The following is a 19,507-nucleotide window of genomic DNA, read 5'->3' as shown; positions in this document are numbered from 1 at the left end:
ACAAACGATATTTACGTGGGTGTCGCATGATTTTGTAACAGATCTTTTCTCTTCCCCCCCCCCCTCCATTTTTTTTCCCCCCTGCCTCCTTTTCTTCCTCAGCACCCAGTTGCAGGGATGCAGCACAGAGGAATCCCAGCTCCTCTTGGAACCAAGACCCAGAGTGGAGGTGAGGGCACAAGCAGTGTTCTGACCCAGCCAAACTCAGACAAGGTCTCACCTGAGGCACCCAGCACTGGGGTTCGTGCCTACCACATGTTCACAAGTGAAATTTTCTTAGATCCTTCATTTATGAGGGAGAGGGCATCTCCTGGCACTGTGCCCACAGTGGCAATGCTACTGAGGCTCCAGGAAATGGCATGAAGCCTCCCATCCTCCAACCATCCTCACCAAGCAGTGCAGGTTGTGAGAGGGGATGGGAGACACCACTGCCTTCCCTGGTACCTGGTCCATGATTTCATTTTTGTGTAATCCAAACTCTTTGCCAAGGAGTTTGGGGATGGGGGGGTGCATGCTAACAGCACAGAGGCTTAAAGGGACTAGGGTTTGTTCAAAAATACCCATGCACACACAAATGGGTAGGGCTGTGAGCAGTGAACCAGAAGGCAGCTCTCCTAGCCACAGCCCAGCTGCCCTTCCCTGCTCCCCAATGGAATTTTGGACAGTAGCACCTGTGGCCTCGTCCAGAAGGGTGCTGAGCACTACAGGCTGTCCCAAGTCCCTGCCGGATGCAGCTGGGCACTTTGGAAAATAAACTCATTCACATCTTTTCTGCTTCATCTGAGAAATGAGAGTGCATATCTCCTGTGGGCGTCTTAAAGCTGGTGCTGGCAAAGAGATGGGAGACTTAAAACCAACAGCAACTAGCACTGAAAATTACTGGACTTGCTCCCCTCTCAGGAGCAAAGCTGGGGCTGCAGGGTGGGAGAAAGGGCTGATGGTCGCCCTGTGCTTCACCCATCAAACCATGGCAACCTGTCCTACAGAAGGGTTACAGGGGACAGGGTTTAGGCTCTGCCTCTGCACTGTCATCACACAGCCAGGGCTGGGAGAAGCATAGGGATAGGAGGGTGGGAAACAGAACTATTTAAGTGTGATTCTAGAAGTGCCAGGGTTCTCCTGTCATGGCACAGCGGGGTGGTATTTCTGCCTGCACAGTTCTCTCACACCCCGGTTACTGTCTCGCCCTCAAGGCCACAGCTTCCTGAGTGAGAAACAAACTCCAGGGGAGCATATACACATCTGCCCTTCCAGGTTTTGTCTTTGTACCCTTACCCCATTCCCCAATTCATAGTTTTCCCTGCCAAAGTCACAACCACTCTCTCAGCACATTCCCCAGGCACCCTGGCCAGCACCCAGTCCCATCACTGGCTCCATCCAGGACCTGCTCTGGCAGGAGCCTCTGAGAGGGACCAGACCTGAATGCAGGCTAACATTGACTCTTTCCCACATCATCTCTTTGTGCATTTCCAGAGTGATCTCTGCCATTTCTAGACCAATTTTAACAAAGTCCTGGCCTGGGCATTTTTAAAGATCTATTTTTTAAATTACATTTTTGTTAGCAGTGATACTTGAAACACTGACATTTACCATTTGAAAAGCAAAGAAAAGACATTTAAACAAGCATCTTAAAAGAGCTAATGAAAGAGAAACAGATCCATCTGTATTGTATTCTCCAGTCTCTACCTTCCAAAGGAGTAAACCTTTCCAGATAGCAGGGAAATCTCCTAAAAGTGAAAACACGCCCAGGCTTCCCACAGAGGGAGAGAGGACAACCAGTGAATTGCCCCACCAGGGTAAGCCTGTTGCAAGCTGCCAGCTGACGGGGTAAAAACCCCTGGCCAAGCAGCCTCAAGCCCCCAGCCCACAGAATTCATCAACCCAGCTCATCAAACAAGCAGGTGTCTTTGCTAGGGGTCTCCAACCACCACTGCATCCATGACCTGTCCTTGCCAAATTATTTCTAATGAATGTTAATTGTCAGACAGGGAGCATTGAGGGTGCTTTTCCTTACCCGCAGAGCAGAAGTGGTAAGGTTGTAACCAGCCCAAGACAAGGCATTGTCAAAAGCCCCTGGAGGGATGGGTGCTTCTCGTGGCCAGAAAAGATGTCTTTTTCTCCTGTGTCCTAGCACTGCTAAGAGAAAACCGTCTTGTGCAGACCTTTGGAGAATCAGATCCAATCAGGAATCCTCAATCAGCTTTAAAATCAAAAATATCGTGCATCATCTTAAATGATGAACTTGGCACAATGAAGATAACATCCTTCAGTGGAGTCTGGGAGCTGGATTGGGGGCTCAGGGGTTTTTTTAGGGAGTTTTGGGGCTTACAGTTTTAACTTCCTTCTTGCAGAAAGGCCCTGTACCATAAACATTAATCAAACACTATATTCTGCCTTTTAGTCTTGAACAATTATAAGTACAGTTTTGTGATCTTTAGCCATATTTACTGATACTCAAAGGCAGATTCTATCTTGTTAGATTGTTATAAATGGGACCCCAGGGAATCAGCACACAGGCAGAGGCAGATGTGAAAGAGCCTTCTCAGAGCTCGGGTGTGCTCCAGTTTTCTGCTGCTGAAATTACCAATGTTTTGGGGAAAAAAAAAAATAAAAACCCAACTTTACATGCCTCTGCCAGATCATTACAAAGAGCTGTCTGTAGATTACACAAAAAAAAAAAAAAAAAAAAAAAAAAAAAAAAAAAAAAAAAAAAAAAAAAGCTATTTTGCTGAACTTAATATTTTTTAAGGTTAACTGTTAAATTTCAAAGTGTGGTTTACATGTGCTGGCCACTTGTATGAACAAAAGTTTCAGAGACAGACAGAGAAAAGGTTTCTGGTTATACACCATTAAAGAAAGAAACCCACAAATTCTATCTCATTCTCTCTTACTTAAATATGTTGTTTCTGCTCCAGACCTGTTTCATAATACCATAAAATAGAGGCATGCTTCCGACACTAGATTTGAGAAGCTGTCACATTAAAGGTAAACTTTTAATCTGCTGAGGACAAACAGCACACATTTTTTACTTCCCAAGAAACAGCTCTTGAGAAATGTTTAAACAAGAATTTAAGAGCTGTGTGGTAAAGCCACATACAGGGGGCTCAGACAGCTACTGGGTTTGAGCTTCTTTTCCTTGTTGTTGTTTTTTTAATTCTTAAAATAACCCACTAAAAAGTAGACTTCTAGGAACAAAGTAACCAAGATACATGGTAAAGTGAACCTCTAGGCTGGCTTTTATTTATAGCTAATAGAAATGTTTTAACTGAAACACAGGCCTGAGTTTCTAGCTGTTCATCTTCATCTTTTTATTTTCTTGGGACTCACAATCAAATACTTTTAAGAAGTTAATTGTGTCACAATTAGTAACACATTAGTCCTCCGATATTTTTAATAGCAACCCAGGTTTTTCCCCAAGGCACTTAAGAATGGCAGGCTCGGCTATATTCTCCCTCTTTTAAAACTCCCATGCACTTTCTTCTTTAAAAAACTCCCACATGCATTTCACTTGGTCTGAAAATACCAGCACAGATCTTAATCCTGCCAACGCTTACAGACATGCTTAACTTTGTGCACATCAGTAATGCCGCTGACTGCAGAGGGCCGTTGGCGTACCTACAGCTCGGTGCAGGCTCAGGATGGAATCCGGCCCGCGCCAAAGCCAATGGCAAAACCCCCATTGACGTCAGTAAGGTTGTGCTTTGACATCCAGCTTCTTGCAGGATTGGGACCATCCTCATTTCAAGGTACTTTCCCAAAATCTATTTTGGTTTGGGTTTTTTGTTTGGGTTTTGGTTTTTGTTTTTTTTTTTCTCTCTCTCTTTTTCTCTTTCTGCTCTTTCTCCCCCTCACCTCCCACACTCACCCTTGTGAGGCCTCATATTGAGACCACTTGAAAACTTCTGCCTTTCAAACCCCTCCACGAGGAAAACCCCCTCACTGAAACAGGAAACGTCCTTTGCAGGTAGAGCTGAAAGAAAGTATTTTGCTCCACTGTGTGCATTTGAGTAAACTAATTAAAACCTGGGAACTTGGGTTCCAACCAATGCCAAGAAGCAGTCATTAATATGAGCTGAAGTGAAATGGGAAGCTCCAAATATTTAAAATCAGCTGTAGGAAGAAAAAAATAAAAAGAAGCAAAATGAAATTAAATAAAGGTGGGAAAAAAGCGGACGAAAGAAGGAAAAAATGTTTTGTAATTTTTGCCATAAAGTCAACTCAGTGCAGCTTGAACTGCATGGGGTTAAAATGCATTTGAGGGGGATGCTGTACAATGAGGGAATAAAGCCCTGCTGAAAAGCAGGGGAGGGTGAAGCAGCAGCAGCCGGCTCGGAAGCGCTTCGGTGCTGTGAAGAGCGGGCAGAAGTGAGCAAACCAGCTGAACCGCTTGCAGAATTAATCAGTAACAAAGAGACTGGAGCTGTTGGCGGGCTTCAGCCCTTGAACCTGGTCTCTGCTCTATAAATTTCAACTTGGAATGGCTCTCTACTTGTTGAAAGACAGGTTGGCTCCAGGCCAAGACATAGGGGGAAGAAAAAAAAAAGAAAAGAAAAAAAAATTCCTTCTTGCTCAGGAAACTTCCCTTCAGTTTCTAACTCTTTTTATGAGCTAGTAATAGGGCAGTGTAGAAAATAGGAAAGAAAAAGTGGGCTTTGAAAAGAAAAAATTAATCAGAATTTGGTTTAATAAGGAAAATAAAACAAGTAGGTGCTAAATTCAAATCTGGATTTTGCCTGCACACAAGTACATGAGCTCTAATAGAAGACTTCAGAACATCCCCGCAATAATTCAAAGGAGACTTTTACAGTTACATTAGCTGACTACAGGTTTGACTCTGAAAATAATAAATGTCTTAAAAGAGGAAGAGGGCTGTTTAATCCTTGTCTGCCGTCTCATCTTGTTCTCTCCTCCCCCACCACTCCACCTTGTTTAAATGACCATTACAAAAGCAGTGTGGTATAAAAAACAAGTAGAACCATCATTTATTCAACAGCCTCACTTTCCTTTCTTATTTTTCCCCTCTTCAAACAGGAGTGTGCAGGAGAACCAATGCTTTCCTCAAGCTCTCCTCACTGCCAAGGCAGTTCAGTCACAAATACCTCGCTGCCGCCGTGCTTTCCCAGCATGATCAGACAAGGAGCAGGCTGGAGCAGAGTGAGGGGCTGGAGTGCAGAGGGTGGGGGGAGCTGTCAAAGTGGGAAGAAAGAAGGCAAACATCTATTCAGAGGCCAGATGCGCTGAGCAAGGTCAGCTGCAGACACACAGCCCTTTGCAGCAACTATGCAATTACATCCAAAGTCTGCACAGCACTCAGAGTCCCACAACCTGCATGCAAGGGCTGGACTGGGGGATCTAGGGCAGCTGGAAGAAGGTCTATAATGATTTTAATTGCTCTTCCAAGATGCTAAAGGGTAGATGAGATGCTCTTTAGCTAGAGCAGAGGGGCTGATGCTCTGTACCGCTTGCAAGAATACATGTGGATAAAATACCCTAATGAGAGAATGGAGAAAGAAATAGGGTAAGTACCAGCAGTGATCAAAAGGTGAAATAAAACAGTGAAATAAGATGCAGCCTAATCACAGCATGGAGGACAAGTATACAAAATCTTGTCACCAAAAGTGGCTGTTAAGGTAAATTAGCTTAATCACTCCCATCTCCCCATCTCTCTTCCTATCCTAACTCTCTTAATTTTAAAGAAGGGGCTGACTCCTGTGAGGTTGCACACCATCCAAGACTGCTGGACATTTAAAGCTATATACATAGCATGCCTGCTACAGACACGCATACTTCCACTTTCCAAGAAAACTGGGATCTGCTACTTGGTAGGTCTTTTCCATCTGCAGCTTTTATGACTCTGCTGAGGGACCAGTGAGCAGTGTCCCCCTTTACTCGCTGAAGAAATATGCTACCAAATGCCAGAAGAAGCAGCGAGTTTAAGAGCTGTTGGGCTTAGCAGTGGTTTGTGCTGATCACGCTCGAATCTTTCTGCAAAGGCGTGCATGCAAAGAGAAAAAAAAACAACAACCACTAAGTAACCACTTCACATCTGCCATTAACATTATTAAACTCCTTACAAGCAGTATCTACCCTACCTTCCCCACTACACACAAACATACACACACCCCCGAGCTCTGCAACACAGCAACTAGGAGCCAAGACGGCTCTCCTCTCCTCACTGCGGCAACCACTTTCATTCCTGTTAAGGGGTTAACGATTCATTTCCACTACTTCTCTCGAGAAAACCTACAATGAAAACATTGGCTCACGAAAGCGTTCTCACTGCCAGAATGCCACAGCGCGAGTGAAAAGTCCGTTTTGTTTTCATTACATCTCTGGGATTTCCGGCTTAACTCCTGAGCTTAGACACCAAATCCCTAGATACCCCACCCACCCAGTTTTTCTTCTTCTTCTTTTTCTTTTTTTTTTTTTTTCTTTTTTTTTTTTTTTCCAAATAACATTTCTACTGCACAGCCCACCAATTACCATTTGGAGGGTGGGAGGGAATGGGGAAAAGAAACCATGCAGAAAAAGATGTTCTCATTGGAGAGAGCACACGCATCTTCCAAGACAAGAGTTACCCAGTTTCTCCTGGTTTCTAGGATTTTCTGCTGAGAAACATGGTTTTATTTCTATACCTGGCTTCTCTCTTCTATTTCTTACCCTCCGGGCTCCCATCTTCCCACTCGGCCACCGAAGCCAATGCTGAAAGTCAGCCCCAAATCTATGCCCTTTGAAGTTATGTGACATGACATAGAAATCCAAGCTTTTCTTGTACAAAAAGTATGATTACTTCACAGGGTTTTTTTTTTTCTCCAGTTATGATAGAAAAATGTTCCAATCTCAGAAAAAACCTAGAAAGGTTCAACCTTTATGTCACAGCTGATTTGGTCACTGTGTGTATAGGCAGCACAGTTCAAACACTGGCTGAGAAAGAAAAACAATCTATGGAAAACACATGAAGGGAGGCAACCTCATGCTATAGCAACACTTCTGTCCCGCTCAAGCAAAGGAATGATTTTTGTGCCTTTATGTATTTATCCACCGTTGGAGAAGAATATCCTTGGAGACAGCTTTTCTCTTTTATAGTACTGCCACACACCCAGCTTTCCTTTACCTACATCCCAATCCAAAATTCCCCTGCAAACACATACAAATTCTTTCTTGCAGCCAACACTCCACCAAGCACAAGCATATTGCTATTTGTCGCATCTGCACAAAAGACAAAGCAGTCCGTAAGGACGCTACTTTTACTTTGCTCTTAAAAGTTGCTCACAAAGTTGTCAAGAAAAATGAGTAATGGCTGGCTGAACAGTGCCTTTTCACCATTCACCGTTACTGTTGCTTATAAAAATCTACTGATCTTCCCATGGTTTATAATAACCAGATATGCATATGGTTTCTGGACACATGGCCCAAGTAATTTCACAAAAGGAATTAAATAAAGGCAAAAAGCCACTTTGCTGGGTGACATTTTTAGAGGGTTCTAACTGGGTAAATCCGGAGTTCTTCCATTGAATCAAAAGAGGCTAACAGCAGTGCCAACATGGTAGGAACAAGCAAGTTTTGCTCTTAAAGAGTGATTCCTCACATGCATTCACCCCAGAGCAAGAAGACTCTGGCCATGTGTACTGAATGACCTTCTTAAATCCCCTCTCATCAGCCTGCAAAATGGCACTTCTGTCGAAAATGTTTTACCCAGCACTGTCACTCATAAAACTGAAGATGACTATAACTAGGAGAGATTAGAGAGAGAGAAAATAACAGCTCCTGTTTCTCAGTACGGCACACCATGCACTCAGGGGCAGGTCCCCACTTGTGCCAACAGGTCAATCCAGCATGGTCCTGCTGGTTTCAGGGGAATTACCCCACGTGAAGCAGGGGCACAGCAGGGTAAACTGGACCCCCACCACTCCTGCAGCCTTGTGGGAATCCTGCTAACCACATACAGGGCACAGAAGAAAAACAGGATGGTGAGAAGAACAAAACAAAACCTAAGACCAGCAGGGAGAATCAAGGGCATAATATGCTCAGCATTTTTTTAAATCTGCTTTTAAAACTTGGTGCGATTAATTTCACTTTTATTGACAGATGCCAGGAAAGCCTTGCAGGACCCTGGGCAGGACTCAACTGGGGCAAGCTGAGGTGGCAGCAGAGAGGGGGTTGGTGGCCTCAGGCTGGGTCTGAGCAGAGGGTGCTGGAGTGGGGCCCCAGGGTGTGGTGAAGTTCAAGCAAGGGGAAGGAAGGGTTTTGTAACCAGCAGGTTTCTCACCTTTAACTCTTGCTGAGGTTAGCAGGGTCCGTGTTGCTGCCTTGGTGAGACACTGGAACCGCTGCCCCGTGGCTGCAGCCCTGCAAGGTGGCATGCTGACAGGCACCCTCCACCCTCCCTCAGGAGCTCCCAAAGGGGCACACTCATCTTCCTTGGAGACCCTCATGCTGGCATCCACCAGCAGCCTTAAAACTTTCATCTATCAACATTTCAGCAGCACTTGTGCAAGCTTGAAGCCTCAGCAAACCAGGAGAGAGCAGCTGCCACTGCAGGCTGCTCCTGTGGGCTGGGGGTGCCCTGTCCCCAGAGGAGAGCCAAGCTCCCCAAGCATGCCCTCCACCCCCATCCCTGGGTGCAAGCAGGGCTCTGGGTGAGATCACCCTGCTTGTTTTTCTCTCCACACCCCAGCAAGAACCTCAACAAGGTCCCAGGGGCAGGAAGCTTGCTCGTTAACCCACTCTCAGGGCACTGTCAGTTGACACCTTCCTTGTGTCATGTGTCCTCCCCTTACTGTTCAGCAACACCAATTAGCAAAACGTGTTGCTAAATACCTGCTGAAGCAGCAAAGGAGTAGGAGGAGGTGACCAGGTAACTCCTCTGCACTCAGGAAAACCCTAGCAGATTGGAGGGAAGAAACAAGCCTGGAAAAGCCTCATGAAAAGGATTGCAGCCGAGTTTCTCAGGCACTGTCACCACATACTTCTAGAAGCCTCTTTTTCTTCACATACTGTTTTCTCCTGCCCTCACTTATACAAGTCACTCCTGCAAGACCCATTACCCCAAGGACATCCTGGTAGCAGCACCTGGTGCCACAACACCCTTGGGAAGGGGACAGCCACCAAACCCTGTGCCACCTCAGCTTCAGAACACCCCTTCCCAACCTGCCTGATGTCACCATCGCAGTCCTTGGGTTGTTTCAGCCGGCGTTTCCCTCCCTTCACCTCACGTGTGATGGCACCAGGACGACTGTCTGAGTCCTGCAGTTAATATGGGTGCACGGGTCCATAATGGTACATTGTAAGTGAATGTCTCAGGGTAGACAGCAATAATAATTAGCTGTCATGATTTGAAAAAAGGATAATCCATGCCATTGAGTTAACAGTCACTCACACAACACACATGGATTTAACTAATCTTAATTTGGAGAAAAATAACAATTCTAAATATATCAAATAGCCCATTTCATGGCAACCTGCAGCGGTGTTTATCTCTGGCTTCCAGCACATGCGAGTTATTTAGTTTCTCTCACTGGCAGTTTTACCATTCAAAAGCCTGAAATGAACATTCATGGAGCAGGGGTTGCAGTTAAATCCTGCCTCTGACAGGGAGCCTTTTTTCATGATGTACATCTAGTACAATGTATGTAGCCCAGCAGTGGTGGCCGGGACAGGATGAATGAGGAATTCCAATCAAACCCTTTTCTTATCATTATCTTTGCAAAAATTAGCTCACCATCTTAATGAACCTCTGCTGCTGCTGTAGTTATATATTTGTGAGGGCCTGCTGGCCTCAAGGTGCAAACCTGCCAGTGAATCTGGAGAAGGTCTAGTCCAAGTGGTGCCTGCCCCACAGAGACTCCCTCCTCTTTGCTGGGGTTCTTTGAAACTACCCAGCATTAAACTGGTACTTTTTTTTAACTTGAGTAGTTTCAGAGAATCCTGCTAACAAACAAACAGATCACAGGGCCATGGAGAGGAGATGAGATACCATCAGTATGACAGTGGGAACACCTTCCCAGGTCATTCTTCAGCCAGGACAGGTCACCTGGTTATGCCCAAGATCTGATAAATATGAAAGATAAAAAGAGGTATAAAATACAACAGTGGTCTGTTTTTTTTCCAAAACACTTGCCATCAGTGAAATAAAAGAAGCAGTGACCAATAGCTGCTTGCCAACTCATTGGCCTGGTTAAGTTTTGCTGCGCAACAATCTGGTACATCTCTTCGATACTATCACACCCTCTGTACAAGAGGCAGAACTGATTTTCAAGCAGGTCAGCCAATTTGAAAAAAAAAAGAAAGAAAACCTTTGCAGGGCAGACTGCTCCTAAGCAAGTCACGTCCTCCCAGTGCCAGCTAACATGCTACTGCATACCGTACGGACAGTGGTAACTGCATGAAAACACCTTCAAAACTTGGAATTGCAAGTTACCAGTCAGGGAAAGATGACAAATTTCATTATCAGAAGATCTTTAAAAGCTGATTGCAGAGACAAAGTCGCGTTTGCCTCTACTGGAATATAGAAATGTCTGTTGGAGGTTTGTGTTACACACATTAAAATTCTTGAGGACTCCCGAGTTCTACCTCAATGTGTCCCACAAGGTCTGTTGTGTGGTCAAGAGGCATTCAGTGACTGGGGCAAGGAGAGCTACCAAAAAAGTGAAAAAAAAGACAAAAATAAAGAGAGGAGGAAAGATCTCAGGAGCACCCTGTTCCAGGGTGAAGACTCAGCGCTGCTTCTGCGTCCCAATATCCTCACTCTCAGAGCTACGAGAGGTACAGTGGCAGAGCCAAGCTCAGCTCTTGACATACCCTCAGAGCATTCAGCCATGGGAAACTGTAAGGTTTGGTGGCTTGGTCACACCACAGAAGGCTGTAGAAATCATTCTGACCATATAAGAAGGTCTGTAAAAATAACACAAGATCAAGGAGAGGAGCTGAAACCTCTGTGAGGACAGCAGTGGTGGCAGCATATTTCAGGGAGCCGGAGTGGCGAGTGGGTGATTTCTGGTTTCCCTCTTCAAATATAAAGACTCAATTATCTATGAACAGCTTGCTTTACACATGAATTGACACGTTTATTTTACAATAAATAAGTGAAAGTTATCTATGTTTCCTTTACTGTTAATCTACACAAAGAAATAATAAACAGAGCTTGTCTACAAAAATGCAACTACTGCAGTCCTCAGAATTCAATTAAGCTAAAATAATTAATGCTTCCACCATATTAAATTACTTTATACATTTGAGCCACTGAAGTTTTTTTTTTAAATTCTTTAATCTTTTTCGCCTTTTTATTTAATAAAAAAAAAAAAGTTAGTTTCAAAAGGGGGGCTGGCTAGGAGGGGGAAAAAGAACATGATTTGCTGTTAAAATGTAATGGTCTCCTTTAGCTGACACAGCATGTAGAGTGTTTTGTGCCTTTGATTAAAATAACATTTTAAATGCTTTGAACAAACATATCTCCCCATACTTCTAAGGGATTATTTTACATATTTCTTGGTGGAATAAAGAAATTCATTCTTCCTGTCGCAGTACAGAAAGGCTAAGAATATCTTTCGTCACATATAAAGTAAAAATACTGTAGGCTGTTGCATTATTACAAAAAAATAAAAAAATAAAGGGAGGGGGTGGCAGGGTAGGAGAAAGCTGCCTTAGAGATTAAGTTTCCCTTTTATGAAATCGTATTTAGTCTCTTTTTTTAACAAATCTAACAACAATGCTCTACAGCCGCTCACTGGGAAATACCTTTAATGTTAAATGCAGATTCTGATTTTCTTGGCTAATGCAGAAAGCCTTTCTATTGAAATATAAATAAGGGGTTTGGTATATCCCACTAAAGCCTTTCCAGTGAATGACTTCTGTGGGTTTTTCATGGCTACCCTCCATGGCTGTAATGTGAGGCTTTTATCCTACTATTGAAAACTATCCGCTGCTATTAAAAAAAATATGGAAGGACACTGCACCTTTTTATCTCAGAGCTGGGCTCCTAATTGAGAAAGTATTATTACGGCACTGTTTAGTGGATGTCCCTATCTCCATGCACTGCTGAGAAAATGCCAATCAAATGATAAACCCTTTTATTTTTCTCAATTCAAAATCTTTCCTACACATTTTTCATTTGATATTCAGTTTAGTCTGAAAGAGATTAGGTGCTCCAGACTGGCTTTTAATTTTTTTTATGCCTTTTCCACATGTGAGCATCTCCTTCATGACCTCCTACCCCAGCAGATTTCTGGCATGCAAAGGCTTTGGTTATGTTGTTGCTGACCTCCAGAAGCCGGGATGGGACAGCACCCTCTGCTCCGGTTGTAGCTGTTGAGGCACTGTGGACTGAACTTGGGCAGAGATTAGTAGGAGATGAGTTCTGGACTGCAACAGCAGCAGAGCTCTCCTAAACCAACCTTACTAAGCACTGCTCACACCCTCTGCAAGGGGCTGAGCACCGTCAGCTTGCACACAGATCAGCAGCTATTGGGAGTGCTCCGCACCACTCAGGAAGCCTTCAGCAGACCGGGGAAAGTCCTGAATGCTTCTCTTCTGCTCCTACCAAATGGAATAGGAATCAAGCCCTCAAATCCACTACGCCATGATGTAGTCATGTTTACCAAGAAATGTATTCACAACTGCAAAAGGATGAGGAAAGCTGAAAAGGATGAGGAAAAGACGGGGTCAGGTCTTAACAGTAGGTTTGCTTACAGTGCTACAGCACAGGCCTACCACAGCTAATGCTCCCAAAGCTGCCAGCTGCCCCATGCCAAGGTGGTGGCAGCTCCCAAAAAAAATATTCCTAGAAGAAAACAGTGTTGTCAATGGGCATTGTATGCCCTGTCCTAAAAGAGAGGCAGTCTGAAGACTGCAGCATTTTAAAGCCCACACCCTCACTGATGTGATGCCCAAGGCTGCCCGAGGTGCTGGGGACCAGCTCAGAGACCTCCAGCACTACAAGCGGAAATCTCTTAAGCTTCAATTGTAAAGATAAGAGCCTCTCATCAGTCTTCTGGGATCCCCTCATGGGACCATCTCTACCACAGGCGGGATCCTGGACTGTCAGATCTAATCCCATAGGACAATTCCTAGAGAAATCGGGATAGTGGCAGCAAAGACAAATTGTCACTGGTCTTCTGTATGGGATGCAGTCGGTTTGAACAAAAAAGGCCTGTTTGAGAGGAGATCCTGCTGTGTAACATAAAACCCCCACTCACTAGCAGGGAGGAGAGTCATCCTTTCACCACTGCAGAGGGGAAAAACACCCTGCTTGATGGAAGCAACCCCATGCCAGGCACTCTGCAGGAACCACTGTATACCACCTCACCTAGGTGGATAATCATCACCTGCCTACCCACGTCTGAGCAGGGGAGGTCCACTGAATGAACGTTAACTTCACCACATTTCAGAGTTTTAGAAAAAGAAATGACTGAAATTTCCTCACCCAGGCCAACCTGTGCTCTTGTATCCTCATTCACAAGACCTGTGGGGTGTGCATGAGAGTGGAGGTGTTGCCCACCCAACCCAAACCGTCTAAGGAGACCCAGGCCAGGCAGCACAGGCAGCAGTGCAGGCCAGGAAGCTGACATCTACCCCAGGGAAGGAAAAACGAAGGACTTAATGAAACCCTACTTTAGCCCTCACAAAAAAAAAATATTCTTCCCATTACCAGTCAGTGGGAAGAGGATTTTTCCACTGACATCACTAGTGTCAGGATGCAGTCCTTCCCAGTGAATCTGCATGTGACAAAGGGTGTCTGGAACAGGACTGAACTGAGCCCCGCACTGAAGTCCCCTGTCCCTCTGCCACTGCTACTTGCTTAAGGATGCTCCTGGAATGTTTTCTGACCCCAACTTTCTGCTTTTTCCCAGATGTACAAGCTACCTCTTAGCTCTCTCAGCTGCCTGAGAGGCCCTTTTCTCCAGCAGCTGCCCCTGCACAGACAGCTACAATGAATAAAACAGGGGATGGACAGCCCTGCAGAGCCATGAGGATCCTCCAGACAGACGGCTCCTATAAAGATGTGTTGCTGAAGCTTGTTTCATGGCACTTTCTAGAGGACTCTAGTTAAAAGATTACCTAGGCAAGTTGATTGAGTGTAAAACGTGCTGTACCTGCAATGTTCTCCTGCTTGGGGCAAATTCCTTTTGTAGGCGTGAGAAGACGGTCTTCTTCATCGGGTGTGACTTGGATCCCGATTTCCACTGGCTCTGACACTTTCCTGAGCTCGGCGCGTGAGGAGGGGGGAGGGCTGCTCTTATCCATGCTCTTTTCATAGCAGACACCACCAGTGCCATTGCACTGTTTTCTCTTGTGCTCTATAAAAACCAAGATGTCTCCCAGCGGGAAGTTCATCTGACATTGTCCACAGGTTAACAAGTCGGGGTCTGTCCCGCCTGCGGCGATGCCGATGCCGCCTGGGTCTGCTATTGCCAGGCTCTCGTCCTCGTCGGCCAGTGCCGGTTCCACATGGTCAGCCTCTGCTTTGCATGGACAAGGAGAAAGAGGGAGGAAAGGGACGAGGGGAAAAGAGAAAGAGATTGCTTTGAGTGTTCACAGACTCTGAAGGATGCATCACCAGAGGCCCAGCCTCCCCCCACCCCCCTCAAAGGAGCCAAGCCTGATTAGATCTTTCTTTTATTTTTCAGCTTTTCCGCTCTCCCAGAATGATTTCAATATATTTTGCAACCAAGCCTGCCTGAAACAAAATGGAAAGGCTGACCTGGCATAGCTTTCTTGACAGCTCCTTCCCACTGCTGCCAGCACTGCAAGGATATCAGCAAAGAGCCATTTTGCAAGCGTTCGAGCCTCGAGTCACATTCTGAAATAGTTCCTCTCTTTTTATCCCACCTTCTCATTCCCTCTGCGTCTCCCAGCCATCTGGCCAAGGCCCCATCCAGCAAAGCTTATGCACCCAAGTTCTTTCCTTCATTTTCAGAGAGAGGGGGAAAGCTTTTATGCACCAAACTAGCAGAACTGAGCTCCCTGTGACATACAAAATTAGTACCACCTTGTCCCATTACAGAGTTACAGGCAAGATAAAATGACCACCCATTAGAAGAAATTACAAAAAACTACTCGCAAGACTAGCATACGCAGGATATGGTCTCATGAGCAGTTAAGGGGTTTCAGAAGTGTGTACAGTGGGAAAGGGAAAGAGGCACTTATTTAACATACTGGAATATTGGCTGAGCCTGGAATATTCCACTCTATTTTTCCAAGGCCAAAAAACCCTGCCATTGCTATATAGGCTAATAAAAGGTTTTTTTGTTTAAATCTTGTCCACAGACCTGTTGAATTTCCTACCTTTACCCCCAAAGACTGGGAAAGAATTTCTGAGGGACCTGAATCAGTTTCTAGGAAATCTGTAACTTCTCATTTCACAATTAATAAAAACCAGTAATTTTTAAATCGATATTTAGAAGATATTTTTTTACAATATAAAATAATTGCAGATCACAATCCATTTCTGGGGCAAAACATATTTTTTTGGTTTGTTTTCTCTTGTTCTGCCATGTAACTGCCAAATCATACAAACCTTGGACTTTACTCAGGCAAAATTTCCACTGACTTTTGCCTAAGGCTGGTTTGCCTCTGCAAGGGCTATAGGATTTGGGCTGAACAAAACAGAGGAACTAACAGTATGTAAATCAGTGACTGAGACCTCTAATCGAATCAGGATTAAAGGAATAGTAGGAAAAAATGTTCTCTATTAGCCCAAGCAGTTTCCTCATGGATTTCCTGGGGAAAGTAAGTAACAAAAATATCTCAAAGAAGTAAGACTGTGAAAGATAGATGTTATAATTCAGACCTAGAGTCTTCTCCATTCTGAAAACAAAAGGATTTTTGTCCCACTCTTCAGCAATTGCAAAAAAAAACCAACCAAGAAACACATAGAAAAGGGGCAAAAAGTAGAAGGTGGAATGCATTGCCTGGTAACAAAAATGGTTAAGCCTTGAAAAAAGGTAGTTTAGAAAAAGAATCACTCTCATTTCTGCCTTCCAGAATAAATAACTGATCAGCATATCTATCAGCTGTATTACAAGTTGCATCAGAGCTCTCTAACAGCAAAGCAGAGAGCAACAGCAGCAGCAGCAGCAGCAGAAAAGGACAGGGACCCCAGAGAAGTGCCCAAGCACAGGCCATCCTGCTGGAGCCAACGATGGGCTTGAGAAGGCTTATGTTTCCCAACTCACTCATTCTGAAAATCATTAATTACCTTTCTCCCCTTAATCTAAGTTTAAAAGGAGTTTGAAGACAATACTAAGCAATTAATTCACCAATTTATATCATGAAAAGATGTCTCCTTGCCTTAGTGAAAATGTGACTATAACCCTGTGCTGAAAAGGCACTGCTGGGAAGGGAGCGGATACCTGCGAACAGTGTGTCACAATGCAAAAGGTAATTATTTAGTGCTGCAGTTCCCTTTAATGATCTAACATTGAGCAATATTGTTTATATTGAAGAGAGCTTGCACCTTTAATTACCAATTATATATACATCATTTTAGAGCCAAAAGAAAAGGACTGTGAAAAGGGTCTTTTAGAAATGTGCGCGCAATTTGTAGCCAGAATTCCTATTAAGGGGGAACAGTGTGTCAAAATATTTTAAAAAACTGTACAGAGAGGCATACATAGGCATGAAGATACACAAGCAAGAGATGGGACAAAGAGCTGGAAAAGACAACATGAAAACAGGAACTGAACCAAGGGTCATAAGAATAAAAGATGGCACAGGCGAAAAATGCTCGTTGCTAGTTTCACTAACATTCCTGTAAAGCCTTTTGATTAAAGTCTGTGTCTTAAATTACAAACGCTGAATTTCGGCATTTATATATATGTAACAAATAAAAAGAAAAGCATGGATCTCAACTTTATTATCTTTTTGATATGAGGATTTTTCTTTTTTTTTTTTGCCTGTGATTTAGATTGTGCTCTTCAGAAAACATAGCAAAATTGCTGCAATTGATAAGGGTCCTGACCAGGCGCCTGTGGAAACATGAAGAAGGTTTGAACAGCTAAACTGTTACGAATTCTTTCTTTTCAGTTCTACACTTCATTTGAATATTAGTTAAATCCACATATGCCTATTCGCTTACACTCGCTCACTCTCTCTTTCCAAGGACTCTGCAATGGCACTTTTTTAAAATAACATCTGGTATTCCTTCATATTTTGGCAGTCGTCACATCACCAAAAATCAGCTTTTCGTTTTCTTGGTACGCCGAGCCCTCGTGATCAGTAGTAATTGGGTTTCAAACTATCAAAAGATTTTTTTTTTACTCAATTCTATTTCTGATTTGAGCTTAATAAATCATCAATCATGAGACCAGCTATTCACCCAACAATGCAGAAGCTATATTACATCCCCTTATTCACAACATGGAAAACAGACATAAAAGAATGAAAAACAAAATACTGAATAGATCTTCAAATGCATTTTATCCATGTCAATTTGCATTTATTTTTTTACTCGGAATAAGAAAAAAAAAAAAAAAAACAAGAAAGAAAAGGCTTCCTATTGACAACTCAATTAAGCCATTAAAAACCTACATTCAAGTAACATTACAGGAGAGATTTAAAACCCACAAAGGGAAAGAGAAAAAAGCCTGCAAGTCCAGCCCATAACACATCGGGTCATGCCTGGTTAATACAACAGCCAAGATCTTAGGGTGTTTAAGGAACCCTTTAATACCAGTGGGGTAATTTAGGCTAGTCTCAATCTAAAGTTCTGACTCTGCTTGTGTCTGTGGGTTTAAAATGAGTCGCTTCACATTATTTGAATTTAACTCTGTGGTTTTATTGCTGTTGTTGGTAGATGGGTTTAGAGGTGGGAGGCTGTTTCTTCACAAGTATTTATTTCAAATTAAATTATATTTTTTAAGAAGAAGAAATTAAGCCACACAAAATAGGAGAAGGGAACACATCTCATGTCGCTTGCATGGGAAAAGTAAAAAAAAAGTGAATGAGCTGTTTCCAGCCAGGACTCATGCCCTGATTCTTTCAGGCGTGTTAAGGTGTGCCCAGTATTTTCCCTACATCCAGAGATTCCTACACAGAGGACTGCCTTGGCATTGCCTGCCTAGGGAGCACAGTGAGTTGGCGACGGGCAATCTTTGGGGACATGAGTGACACTGTTGCTATACGATGGCTTTGTGAAATTAATGCAACCAGACAATCTAAATCTTTTGCTTTACTTAAAAAAGCGTTACACTTGCTGACTGGACTCTATGCAGCATCTCCGAGGTCTCTGGCTGCCTACCACACCAAAATAGTGGACAAACCCCTCAATTCCATAAAGACACTGTCACAAAGCCACCAGCACTCCTACTCCAGCATGGTGACATCATTACAGCATATGTGCCCATGCAAACAATGCTCTCATGGCCAGTATAAAAGTGGATGCACATGCTAACTACTTTCTGCCTGTCAGTTGTCTCAAAATCTTACCCACTAATAGTGGAAAATACTGTTTTGCTAAAAATCATTTCCAAGGCTTTAAAGGACAAAACCACGGATGCTTGTTCACAGAGTTTGGGTGAGGCTGGGTCCAGAGAGAAATAATTTATTTTCTTGTATTTTTATTGCCAGGGTAAGAAGGGATCTAGAAGTTGCCAACCTATTCTCTTTCTTATTTTTCTTGTTCTGCAGTATCAAAATGAAGCAAAGAGGGCAGAGGAAATGTTTTGTTGTTGGGCCAAAGTGTTGCATGTGAAACTTCCCCCCGTGGCTGGTTTCTGCACAAATCAATAACGGGGTGGTGAAGGTGAGCTCTGCCAGTGCCTTCACTGCAAAGGTGCTGCTGGGTGCCTGTCCCTGCACCCTGCCACAGCCACTGCCCAGCCTTATGCCCACCTGAGGGACAAGGCACAGGCTACCCCGGGGGCCACCCTTCTCTGGGACAAGCTGGGGGTGCCCAGAGTCCACAATAGGGACACAGTTCCTGGTGGCCAGGTACAGGACACTGCCTAGAAATGTGCTGCAGCATGTCAAGTGCACTGCTCTCCTCACACTGTCACTGCTGTCTTGAAGGCACAGCCAGGGAGAGCTCAGCCTAGTCGGGGAGCAAGCACAAAGGACTGACTTGCTCTTCAGGGTGTTGGCCCAAAGCAGGCCTGAAAATGATGTCCCTTCAATCAACACCCACATGTCACATTTACTGTAACATCAACATGCTTAACGGAAATAGCTCGAATCACACGCTCTCTGCCTGGGTTATCACCGAGATCGGTGTCAGGATCCTTGCTGCACAAAGACTAACGCTGCTCAAGGCGGGCACCGAGGCTCCTTGCCGTCGAAGTTTATCAATAACCTGCTTCCAGAGCATCCCAGCAGCTCCCTGCAGCCCCAAGGTGCAGAGTGGAGATTGTGCCTGCACATTGCATCAGCACCACACTCAGCAGTACTCGGCACCACTTATCTGCCACCAATTTTTAATTTTTCCCGAAGACTACAAAACAACTGTCTGCGGTATTTAATTTCCTAAATATAAGTCTGGGGCTGAGTTTGCCAAAAGGCGCAAACTTGATGGAGG

General features: G+C 44.2%; 1 protein-coding gene across 4 annotated transcripts in view; it reads right to left on the bottom strand.

Moving 5' to 3' along the window:
• Window positions 1–19,507, bottom strand: part of BCL11B (BCL11 transcription factor B) — a gene marked incomplete at its 3' end in the record, with an annotated part of 91,762 nt that overhangs the window by 63,028 nt on the left and 9,227 nt on the right. For 2 of the 4 annotated variants that reach the window (XM_083863061.1, XM_083863063.1), the window contains exon 2: window positions 14,091–14,459. In XM_083863061.1, coding sequence (XP_083719187.1) covers window positions 14,091–14,459 — 369 coding nt within the window. The remainder of the gene's footprint in view (window positions 1–14,090; window positions 14,460–19,507) is intronic. The other 2 variants (XM_083863060.1, XM_083863062.1) reach the window with 1 other exon arrangement.

This window comes from Zosterops lateralis, assembly GCF_965231275.1.
Source record: "Zosterops lateralis genome assembly, chromosome: 6".
In the NCBI taxonomy this organism is placed as follows: Eukaryota; Metazoa; Chordata; class Aves; order Passeriformes; family Zosteropidae; genus Zosterops; species Zosterops lateralis.
The sequence above is the reverse complement of the archived record's forward strand: the minus strand, read 5'-3'. Positions and strand labels throughout refer to the sequence as shown.